The sequence below is a fragment of the Canis lupus genome, chromosome 34 (assembly GCF_011100685.1).
Source record: "Canis lupus familiaris isolate Mischka breed German Shepherd chromosome 34, alternate assembly UU_Cfam_GSD_1.0, whole genome shotgun sequence".
NCBI lineage: Eukaryota > Metazoa > Chordata > Mammalia > Carnivora > Canidae > Canis > Canis lupus.
Window position 1 is genome coordinate 32,483,802 of NC_049255.1, and position 12,982 is coordinate 32,496,783.

At 34.7% G+C, this 12,982-nt stretch overlaps 1 protein-coding gene across 15 annotated transcripts in view; it reads right to left on the reverse strand.

The window, feature by feature from the left end:
- Positions 1 to 12,982, reverse strand: part of ZBBX (zinc finger B-box domain containing) — a 106,480-nt gene that overhangs the window by 65,077 nt on the left and 28,421 nt on the right. The window contains exons 1-2 of one of the 15 annotated variants that reach the window (XM_038583804.1): positions 3,084 to 3,102; positions 2,681 to 2,793 (exon numbers count right to left, since the gene is read on the reverse strand). The exons of the other annotated variants lie outside the window; for them this stretch is intronic. Of the exons in view, the coding sequence (XP_038439732.1) occupies positions 2,681 to 2,743 (63 nt within the window). The 5' untranslated portion in view covers positions 2,744 to 2,793; positions 3,084 to 3,102. Of the gene's footprint in view, positions 1 to 2,680; positions 2,794 to 3,083; positions 3,103 to 12,982 lie in introns of those variants that run through there. 15 annotated transcript variants of the gene reach the window in all.

The following is a 12,982-nucleotide window of genomic DNA, read 5'->3' on the forward strand; positions in this document are numbered from 1 at the left end:
AGTGCAAGTCTTTAAGATGTGTGTGTGAAAGTTACTATAGAATTATTAACTATTTTTGTTAGAGCTCGTTAAAAAGTGCAATAGGATTTAAGTGGCCTTCCCCTAACTAATTTTCCCTGAGTTAGGTGGATGATTTTCCAGAATGGAAAGTTTCTCAGAAATCATATATCATGTTATGGTAGAAACACACGGACAATGAATAACTATAATTTATAGTAAAATAAAGTTTTTCATTAAAAATCAGAAAAACATTTAAGATTTATTTATCCAAAGAAACTTCTCCAGATTATTTTGTCTATATATTTCTCTTTATACATTGCATTAAATACATTCATGATGATAGTATAAGGACCTCGCTAACTAAAGTTAACAATAACAAATCAGTTTAAATCTCTCTAAATTGGGGGATGCCTGGATAGCTCAGCAGTTGAGCATCTGCCTTCAGCTCAGGGCATGATACTGGGATCCAGGATCAAGTCTCGCTTTGGGCTCCTTACAGGGAGCCTGCTTCTCCTTCTGCCTATGTTTCTGCCTGTGTGTGTGTGTGTGTGTGTGTGTCTCATGAATAAATAAATAAAACCTTTTAAAAAAATCTCTCTGAGTTGGGAGATACATAGAAAAGAAGGACTAGTAACTACAACAAGCAGATAAACTCCTCAAATTATCATGATCTGTGATAAGATGCAATAAACCCATGGGGGCACCTGGGTGGCTCAGTAAGTTAAATAGTCGACTCTTAATTTCAGCTCAGGTCATGATCCCAGGATCCCAGGATAGAGCCCAGGATCTGGCTCCCTGCTCAGCAAAGAGTCTGCACTATGATTCTCTCTCTCACACCCCCTCATTCCTTCCCACCACTCAGCACTCTCCATGTATAAAAAATAAGTCTTAAAAAAAAAAAAAAGAAAAAACACGATGCAATAAGCCCATTAAATTTATACTTAGTAAAAACATTTTTTGCAAAGTAAAAATGTACTTATAAAAACACGTTAAGGGCACCTCCGCTGGCGCAGCGGTTTAGCGCTGCCTGCAGCCCGGGGTCTGATCCTGGAGACCTAGGATCGAGTCCCGCGTCAGGCTCCCTGCATGGAGCCCGCTTCTCCCTCTGCCTGTGTCTCTGCCTCCCAGTCTCTCTCTCTCTCTGAATAAATAAATTAAAAAAAAAAAAAGTTAAGTTTAAACATCCTAATCGATTAAACAAAAATGAAAAAAAAAAAAAAAGCTTTCTCTCTTAATTCTCCCACATTATCAAAATATATCTTCTATTCTTGAGGCACCTGGGTGGTACAGTCAAACATCCAACTCAAGTTTTGGCTCAGGTCGTGACCTCAGTTTCCTGAGATGAAGCCCAGCATTGGGTTCTGTGCTCAACACATCTGCTTGGTACTCTCGCTCTCCCTCTGTCTCTTCCCACCTCCACCCCCTTCACTCTCAAACTCTCTAAATAAATAAATCTTAAAATATATATATGTACACACATATATATGATATATATATATGATATATATATATATATATCTTCTATTTCTATAGAGAATTGTTATTTTACTTGTCTGATGAATGCATCTTTACAGATTGTCTTAGTTCAAATCTGTTCCCTAAAAATAGGCTTTACCATAGAGTCAACTCTGCATTCTCTATGAAAGTTGAAGAAGGAAATATCCATAAATGATTTGATCAAAGGTTTCATCTAGTGTTAGGAAACAAAAGAAAGAGAAAAAAAAGTTAACTTTAGGTCAGCTAGAAAGGCAGAGAAGCAAAGATGGGAATTTCCATATAGTATAAACTGGAAAATAAAAACAATTTGAGCAAAAGTTCCCATATAAAAACATAAAGAAACAGTAGAAAACTAAATATTTACAGGGTGAAAGAATGTTGCAACGGGGGAACTCACAACAGAATCATGTTTTAAATACAGTTCTGCTCATCATAGTTCTAAAAACAGATATGGTATTTGCATGAGTGGTACAAAAATATCAATGGTATAAAAAACTGCTTATTGCAAGCTAGATAAAAATCAAATTCTGGAAGTGTGAAATTCATGTGGCTGAAATTTATTGCTTATTCTAGCATCATTTAAGTATAACTTTAAGTAGAACTTAAAGGACCTTTGGATTTACCTTTCCTCTAAAAGTTTAATGAAAACCACAGATTTTATTAATCAAAGATTTATGTATTGGTATTCCCCCTTGACACATAAAGAGATAATAAAAATAAATCAGGACCTGGACACATGCTCCTGATTATAAATGCAGTTTACTGAAAGAGCAGTTCAAGACAGCTGTGCAGGAAGATCCTGACCTCACCTCGCCTCCATGGACACACCAAATCTACAGCTACATATAGATCAATTCCCCCTAAAAAAGATGTAAAAACTAGCTGAACAAAGGCAAAAAGGGCCACATTGAGACAGGTAGGAGAAACAGAGATGTAGTGTTGCCAAAATCCTCACCCTTGGCACATAGACCAACAACCAGGAGGGATCTCACAACTATGGGGTTTTTCCCTAAGGATTGAGGGGCTCATAACCACATCAGGCATCTCAGCCCCTGGGACTTACACCAGAGAGATGTACCCCCAGAATGTCTGGCTTCAAAAACCAATGACACTTGCATCCCTGAGATCCAAAAGATTATGGGAATAGAAAGTTCATTCTTAAAGGGCTTGTATGCAGACTCACCCTAAGACTAGCATAAAAGCAGCAGTTTGAAAAGCACCTAGGCCATTTGTGAAAAACATTCATCAGCTAATCTTCAGGTATCTCTTAAAAATACAGGAGTCTGGTAGGACTTTCTGTGGAGAAGGAAGTAATGGCAGGCATTATTTTTGTGCTCCTTCTACCTTATTAGCACTGGCAGGCTTGCTCTACCCCTCCCCCACCCCCACACTCATGGCCCTGCTGACATCAGCAGGCTTTCCTCTCCTGCACTCTGCCTTGATGAAGCTGGCAAGCTTTCCCTGCTCCCTTACACTCCTGTGGTCTTAGTATACTGAGCCCACCCGTAAGCTTTCCCACCTATAGCCGGTGGGCTTGTCCTAATCCCATGCTCCCTATAGCCCCCCCCATTGGTCAGTGAGCTTACCCTGGTGCTAGATTCTCCTATGGCCCCGCTGAAGCCAGTAGGTATGCACAGTCGACACAGGAGATGCCCCTTGAACACCTGGCCCTGGTAACCTGGCTCTGTGCCACAGGGCCTCATAGGACCAAAATAATCAAAGAGGGTCTTGGCAGGCTGTCAACCCTATGGCATGGCACAGAAAACAGAGTGAAACATGGTCTTTTTGTGGGGAAAAAAAAAAAAAAAAAAAGCCTATTTACTTGTCCTGAAGCTTTAGCCTGAAGGGTAGGCTTCAGTTTACCACACATATAGAAGCTATGGAGGAGCTCTCAGGGAATGTAGGCTGGGGGATGCTAGCTTTGTGCTCTCCCTTGACCTTGCTACAGCTCACTAATATCTCCCAGAAAGGAGTTTATATGCTCATCTGGATCCTTGATTTTTACAAATGCCATGGAGACAGGTCTGAATTGCCTGGTCTGGAGGCCAGCAGGGATTGCAAATGTGGTTCCAAAGGCCTGTATATATATTTGCATATCTAAAAGCTGCTGCTTGAGGGCATGGGTTCATATAGGCCTGAAACTAGGTGCTGGCTGAGACCCCTCCCTTTGGACTGGGAAGGCTGGAAACAACCTCAACAACTAGGATTGATCAGGAATAAATCAGATTGCTTAAATAATTATAATGGTTCAAAAAAACCAAGAATGAAAGCAAGATTGAACAGTAAGGTTTCTTGTCTTCACAAGGTCACTTAAGAGAGGTAAATGGGAGAGGTAGCTATTTCATCTAAAACATAGATACAGGGATCCCTGGGTGGCGCAGCGGTTTGGCGCCTGTCTTTGGCCCGGGGCGTGATCCTGGAGACCCGGGATCTAATCCCACGTCGGGCTCCCGGTGCATGGAGCCTGCTTCTCCCTCTGCCTGTGTCTCTGCGCCTCTCTCTCTCTCTGTGACTATCATAAATAAATAAAAATTTAAAAAAATAAATAAATAAATAAAACATAGATACAAACACAGAGAAAAAAGCAAGTCGAGGAAACAGAGGAATATGTTCCAAACAAAAAGAACAAAATAAAGCCACAGTAAAACACCCAACAGAATATAAACAAGTAATTTACCTGATAAAGAGTTCAGAGTAATAGAAAGATGCTCATCAAATTCAGAAGAAGAATGGATGAATACAGTGGAAACTTCAACAAACAAATAAAGTACCAAACAGAACTTAAGAACTGAAGAATACAATAACTGAACTGAAAAACACAACTGAGGGGTTCAAGAGCAGACTAGATAAAGAAGAAGAATGGATCAGAAATCTGAAAGACAGAGCAGTGGAAATCACCCAAATAGAGAAGCAATGACAATGACTAAAACAAATTAAATATAGCTTAAGGGACATATACAACAACATCAAGCAGAATAATAACATTCTCCTTCTTCTGAAGGACAAGAGAAAGAAAAAAAAAATGCAAAAAACTTTTTTTTTTTTTTTTTTTTTTTTTTTTGGCAAAAAACTTATTTGAAGAGAGAATATCTCAAAGTTTCCCTAACCTGAGAAGGAAACATCTATAGATCCAGGAAGCACAGAGTTCCAAAAAAGATAAATCCAAAACATTCTGTACCAGACATACTATAATTAAAATGTCAAAAGTTACAGAGAGAATCTTAAAAGCAGCAAAAGAAAAACAACTTTCTATGTATAAGAGAACCCCCAAAATACTATCAACTAATTTTTTAGCAGAAATTTTTATAGGCCAGAAGATAATGCCATGATATATTCCAAGTACTGGAAGGAAAAAAAAGTTCCATCCAAGAATACTCTAACTGGAAAGGCTCACACTCAGAATTGAAGAGGAAAAATTTTTCAAACAAGCAAAAGCCAAAGTCCATCATACTAAACTGGCCTTACAAGAATTGCTAATGAGACTTCTTTAGGCTGAAAATAAAATACACTAAAGAGTAACAAGAAAACATATGAAAGTAAAAATCTCACTGAAGAAAATATACAATAAATTTAGTAGATTTGCCACTTATAAAGCTAGCATAAAGGTTAAAAGGTAAAAGTAGTAAAATTAACTACAATAATTAGTTAAGAGATTTAGAAAATAAAAAGTTGTAAATTATAGCATCAAAAACAAAATATACTGGGAGGAGAGTAAAAATTTAGTTTTAGAATGTATTCAAACCTAAGTTGCTATCAACTTAAAACAGACTGCCATATATATGTGTGCACATTCATATAGATATATACACACATGCATACACATAGAGACTGTTACACGTGAACTTCATGGTAAGCACAAAGCAAAAACCTACAGGAGACATACAAAAGATAATGAGAAAGGAATCTAAACATAACACTAAAGAAAGTCATCAAAACACAAAGGAAGAGAGTAAGTAAAGAAGAAAAGAACAGAGAAAAACTACAAAAGCAGCCAAAGAACAGCCAAATGTCAGTAACCACATAGTTATCAATAATCTCCAATCAAAAGACAAAGAATGATTGGATGGATTAAAAAAAGATATGCTGCTGGGATGCCTGGGTGACTCAGCAGTTAAGCATCTGCCTTGAGCTCAGGGCCTGATCCTGGAGTCCCAGGATCCAGTCCCACGTCAGGCTCCCTGCATGGAGCCTACCTCTCCCTCTGCCTGTGTCTCTGTCTCTCTCATGAATAAATAAATAAAATCTTAAAAAAAAAAAGAAGCTATGTTGTCTACAAGAGACTCCCTTCAAAACGAACAACATACACAGACTGAAAGTGAAGGGATAGAAAAGATATTCCACACAAATGGAAATGAAAAAAAAAAAGCTGGTGTATGTATACTTAGATAAAATAGACTTTAAAACAAAAACTGTAATAAAATACAAAGAAAGGCATTACATAATAATGAAGAGGAAAATCCAACAAGAAAGATAATATTTGTAAATATTTATAAATGCAATATTGGAGCACCTAAATATACAAAGTAGATATCAGCAGACCTAAAGGAAGAAATTGACAGTGATAAAATAATAGGGAATTTTAATGCCCCACTTACACCAGTGGATAGGTCATCCAGATAGAAAATCAATAAGGAAACATTGGCCTTAAATGAAACATTAGACTAGATATATTTAATAGGTATACACATAACACTACATCCCACAGCAACATAATAAACGTTCTTCTTAAGTGCACATGGAATATTCTCCAGGATAGATCACGTTGGGACACAAAAGAAGTCTCAATAAATTTAAGAAGACTAAAATCATAACAAGCATTTTTTTTCCAACCAAGAAGTATAAAACTAGAAATCAGTTATAAGAAAAATAACTGAAAAAATCACAAATATATGGATATTAAAAAGCATGCTATTGAACTGATGGGACAATAATAAAAATCAAAGAGAAACTCAAAAAATACCTTGAGACAAGTACAAATTGAAATAAATATTCCAAAAAACTATGAGATGCAGCAAAAGAAGTTCTAAGAGGGAAGTTCATAGTGATGCAGGGGTACCTCAAGAAAAAACAAAAGATATCAAATAAATAATCTAACTTTTACACCCAAAGGAACTAGAAAGTATATAAAGGAAGCCCAAAATTAGTAGAGTGAAGAAAAAAATAAAGATCAAACAGAAATAAATGAATAGAGAAAAAAAAAACAGTTGAAAAGATCAATGAAACTAAAAGCTGGTTCTTTGAAAAGATAAACAAAATTAGTAAACCTTTAGCTAGAATCACCAAGAAAAAAAAAGGACACTTAAATAAGTGAAATAAAAAATTAAACAGAAGATACAACTTATCCAACAGATATGCAAAGGATCATAAGAGAATACTATGAATAATTTACACTAGCAAATTGGACAACCTAGAAGAAATGGATAAATTTCTAGAAACATACAGTCTTCCAAGATTAATCATGAAAAAAATAGAAGATCTAAATAGATTACTAGAAAAAGAAGGTTGAATCTGTAATTTAAAAACTCCCAACAAACAAAAGTCTATGACCAGAAGGCTTCATAGATAAACTACCAAACATTCAAAAAAAATTAATACCTATCCTCATTCTTCTAAATTATTGAAAAGGAAGGAATACCCTCAGACTCATTTTATGGGATATTGCCCTGATACCAAAATTACACAAGGACACTACAAAAAAAGAAAATTACAGTCTAATATCCTTGGTTAACATAAATCCAGAATTTCTCAACAAAATATTGCAAACCAAATTAAACAACACATTAAAAGGATCATATAACATGATCAAGTGGGATTTATTCCAGGGATGCAAGAATGGCTCAACATCTGCAAATCAATCAACATGATTCACTGCATTAACAAAATGAAGGATTAAAATCATGATCTTCTTAACAGATGCCAAAAAAAAGTACTTGACAAAATTCAACATCCGTGTATAATAAAAACTATTAACAAAGTGAGTATAGAAAGAAAGTATTTCAACACAATAAAGGTTGTCTATGACAAACCCACAACTAACAAAATAGTCAATGGTGAAAAGCCGAAAGCTTTTCTTCTAAGATTGGGAAAAAGACAAATATGCCCATTCTTACCACTTTTAATGCACATACCACTGGAAATCCTAGCCACAGCATTAGGCAAGAAAAAGAAGCTGAAGGCGACCAAATTGGAAACGAAGAAGTAAAATGGTCACTAGATGCAGATGACATAACACTATATATAGAAAATCCTAAAGATTCCACCAAAAAAACTAATGAATTAGTCAGAACTAATGAATTTAGTAAGATAAAAAATCAATATACATAAAGTAAGATACAAAATCAATATACATAAATCCATTGTGTTTCTATACGCTAATAACAAACTGACAGAGAAATTAAGAAAGGAATCCTTTTTAGAATTGCATGAAAATGAATAGAAAACTTAGGAATAAATTTAATCAAGGAAGTGAAAGAACTGTACACTGAAACCTAGAAAACACTGATGAAAGAAATTGAAGAGGACACAAATACATGGAGATACTCTGTGCTCATGAATTAAAATAATTAATATTGTCAAAATGTCCACGACCCAAAGAAATCTATAGATTCAATGTCATCCTCATCAAAATATCAATGAAAGTTTTTATGGAATTAGAACAAATAATTCTAAAATTCATATAGAACAACAAAAGACCCTGTATATCAAAAACTTGACATTTATCAAAGCAATCTTAAGAACAAAGTTGGATATATCATGCTTTCTAACTTCAAACTATGCTACAAAGCTAAAATACCAAAATGGCATGGTATTGGCATTAAAATAGACCTGTAGATGAGATAAAACAGAAGAGAGAGCCCAGAAATAAACCCACGCATATATGGTCAATAATTTACGACACAGAGTCAAGAATATACAAGGGGTAAGGACAATCTCTTTAATAAATGGTGTTGGAAAAACTGGATAGTCATATGGAAAAGTACGAAACTAGACCATTATCTTACACCATACACAAAAATTAACTCAAAATATATTAAAAACTTGAATTTAATACCTAAAGCCATAAAACTCCTAGAAAAAGATATAGACAGTAAAATCTTTGACATAGTCTTGGTTTTAAATTTTTTATTATGATCCCAAAAGCAATAAGAAATAAGTGGGACAACATCATACTAAAATGCTACTGCACAGCTAAGGAAGCTATCAGCGAAATGGAAAGGCAACCTTCTCAATGGGAGAAAGTATTTGCAAATAATATATCCAATAAGACACATTAATATCCAACAAGGGATAAATATATAAAGAATTCAAACAACTCAATAGCAAAAAAAAAAAAAATACAAACAAACAAAAACAAAGAATCTGATTAAAACATGGGCAGATGATCCAAGCAGCCATTTTTCCAAAGACCTGCAGATAGCTAAAAGAGCACATGAAAAGATATTCAACATCACTAATTATCAGGAAAAATGCAAATCAAAATCACAATGACATATCCTCTCACATCTGCTACAATGGCTGTTATTAGAAAGACCAGAAACAAGTGTTGGTGAGGGTGTAAAAGAAAGGGAATCCTCACACACTGTTAGTGGAAATGTAAATTGGTACAGCCACTATGCAAAACAGTATTTAGGTTCCTTTAAAAATTGCAAAGAGAACTACCGTATCTTCTGGCTATTCCACTTCTTGGTATTTATCCAAAGAAAATGAAAACAGTAATTTGTAAAGATATATGCACCCCTATATTCACTGCAGCATTAAAAACAATAGCCAAGATATGGAAACATAAGTGTCTACTGATAGATGAATGGATAAAGATGATGCGGTGTATACACACATAGATGTACATGTGTATGTACGTATATATAATATTATACACACAGTGGAATACAGTCAGTCATAAAGAAGAAGGAAATCTTGCCATTTGTGAAAATATGGATGGGCCTTGAGAGTTTATGCTTTACATGGACAAATACTGTATGATTTCACTTACATCTAGAACCTAAAAAACAAAACAAAGGACAAGCAAAATAAAACTCATAAATACAAAGAACAGATTGGTGGTTAACAGAGGGAAGGGGGTTGGGTAAAATGGATGAAAGTGGTTAAATGCATGGTGACAGAACTTACTGTGGTGATCACTTTGTAGTGTATACAAAAATGGAATTATTTTGTACACCTGAAACTAGTTTGATGTTATATACCATTTTATCTCAATTTCAAAAGAATCAATACAAATGAATGTGGCTTACTATTCAGTAGATAGTAAATATTAAGTAAAACTAATCTGGACTCAGTATTTAATAGTGTCACAAAGTGATGTGAAAATCATGAAATAAAACACATTTAATGCAGGAAAAATATTTTAAGACAAGGCAATAAAGAATATATATAAAAGAAAACATGTCAGAAATTTTTAAATCATTTGGTATTCAGAAAGATAATAAAATAGGATCTTGGTCTAAACAATTGTGACTTTCAAGTTTTATTAGCAACATTAAAAAATTCTATTTAGAGAGCCAGAATAGCAACAAAAAAATAACACAGGAAATTCACACCTGCAATCTTTCTATTTGCAGTTTTGATGCCATATAATTATGCACTATATTAATTATCTTGGCAAGTACTTACTATTGTTTTCAACTAATATTACATGTATAATGCATCCAGATGAGTTAGCTGCTTTTCAGTAATTACTCATATTTGAGCTACATGAGAAAGAAATGATTTTATACACAGTGCTCTGAATAACAGATTTTTAGGCAGAGCAGAAAAACACACTAACAAAAACAATCAATAATTCGTCATATTTTGTTTTTGTATATAGTAATGCTATTATGTAACAACTGAACAATTTTTATCCTATAAAGAACAATGAACCTAAAATACCATAGAACTTGTCAGGTTCCATGAAAACACTTTAAGAACATTACTAGCACCTGCAAATTAAAAACACTTCTCAAATATCCAACAACAATGGGATTGATTAAAGGTTCAGACAATTGGGTTAGAATAATGATCTTTATGGTCCCCTCCAAAATTGGGATTCCATTATTCTCCATTTGGACAATGAGAAAGTCTGTATTTCTCTAAAATTTTACTTCACTGGTTTTTCACATGAGCCTCCTGAAATCTATATTACTATAATAATTTTGAAAATAGCCCTACAAACAAAAGTAAACTTTTAATTAATTCTTTAGATTCATTATCATTCATGTACTTTGTTTTCTAGGTTCTAAATTTAGATGGTGTAGTAACTGTGTTGAATTTCTCCAAATACTCTATCCTAATAAAAACTAATATACGGAGGGCCTGCTATAAGCAGAATATTTTTATATTTATTGTCTTTTTATCTGATCCTCACAACAATCCTGCAAGTTTCTGAGCTTGCATATATGAGTTGTTATCTTAAAGATTTCCTTAGCATAAATGTTACAGAAACACCCTTCCCTTTGAGATTGATTTGAACCATGTCTGCTTTAAACCCTTGCACTGCGTTCACCTTCCCCACTCTGTTGCTCCAACTGTCACTTAATTTTGTAACATACTCCCTAGGCCACCCATGCTCTCCCCACTCCTCCTTGATGGTAATAGAAGCCCCACTCTCCCTTCTCCATTCCCCTTTCAAATGCCATCTTTTTCTTTTCTTTAGTTTTTCTTAACACTAGCATCAAACAAGTCATCACAGACCTGGTCTACCGGTGTTGGCTAATAACTGTCAGTAAAAAAGATCAGGTAAATGTTTAACTGTTTTCAAATTTTTTAAATGATTCAAATGTAAAATAAGCCAGAATAAATTTTGTAAATAAAAATGCATACTTATATACACATGCACACACATACAGACACGCTACATGAAGATTCCTAATTAATCAAAACTATGAAGACTCATATCTAGATCTTCTCAAAACTTTTTGTAGGGGTGCCTACATGGTGCAGTTGGTTAGCCTCTGACTTGGTTTTGGCTCAGGTGTGATCTCAAAGTCATGAGATTGTCATGATCACGTGACAATCATGTCATGTCACAATCGTGAGATTGTCAGATCAATCAGACTCACATAGGGCTCTGTGATAAGCACTAAGTCCCCTTTAGACACTCTTTCCCTGTGCCACTCCTCCCCTGCACATGCTCATTCTCTCTAAAATCGATAAGTAAATTTTTTAAAAAACAAACAAAAAACTTCTTGTCAATACTTATCCAAAGAACAAAACTTAAAAATAGAACTATCTTATGATCCAGCAATTGTACTGCTGGGTATTTATCCACAGAATACAAGGACTTGATACATGTATCAAAGGGATATATGCACCCCTATGTTTATAGCAGCGCTGTTTATAATAGCCAAGAAATGGAAGGAGCCCAAGCGTCCATCAACTGATAGATGGATAAAGAGGTGGTAAATATATTATATAGACAGATCAATCTTGATATATTGATATATTGATATATATAATGAAATATTATATTATTGATATATCTATATATATAATATACAGATATTGATATATATCAATATTGATATATATACATATATATATATATAATGGAACATTACTCAGCCATAAAGAGAATGGAATCTTGCCATTTGCAACAACATGGATGGAGCTTGAGAGTATGATGCTAAGTGAAATAAATCAGTCAGAGAAAGACAAATACCACATGATTTCTCTCATATGTGGCATTTAAGAAATAAACAAACATATGGGGAAAGAAAAGGGAGGAAAGCCAAGAAACAGATTCTTAACTATAGAGAACTGATCATTACCAGAAGGGAGGTGAGTGGGAGGATGGGTTGAATAGCTGATGGGGATTAAGGAGGGCACTTGTGATGCACACTGGGTGTTATATCTAAGTGTTGAATCACTACATTCTACACCTAAACTAATATTATACTGTATATTAACTTATTGGAACTTATATAAAAATTTGAAAAGAAAAAGAACAAAATCTTGCCTTTTACAATGATATGGATGGAGCTAGAAAGTATAATGGTAAGTCAAGTAAGTCAGTCAGAGAAAGACAAATACCGTATGATTTCACTCATTTGCGGAATGTAAAAAAAAACAAACAAGCAAACGGAAAAAATATGAAAGAGAGAAAGAGAGACAAACAGACTCTTAGAACAATCTGAGAGCTATCAGAGGGAAGAGGGATGGGGGATGAGTGAAATAGGTGATGAGGACTAAGGAGTGCACTTGTCGTGATGAGCCCAGAGTGGGGTATGGAACTGCTAAATTGTACACCTGAAACAAATATAACACTGTATGTTAAAAAAAGAAAAAAAGTGAGGCAAAAACAAGTGTTGGCTAGGACACAGAGAAATCAGAACTTTCAAAATCTGTTGACCGGAGTGTCAAATGGAGCAGCCACTTTGGAAAACACTCTGGCAGTTCCTCAAACAATTAACGACAGAGTTACCATATGACTTAGCAATTTCACTACTAGAGATATAGCTAAGAGAAATAAAAACATGTCCATATAAAAACC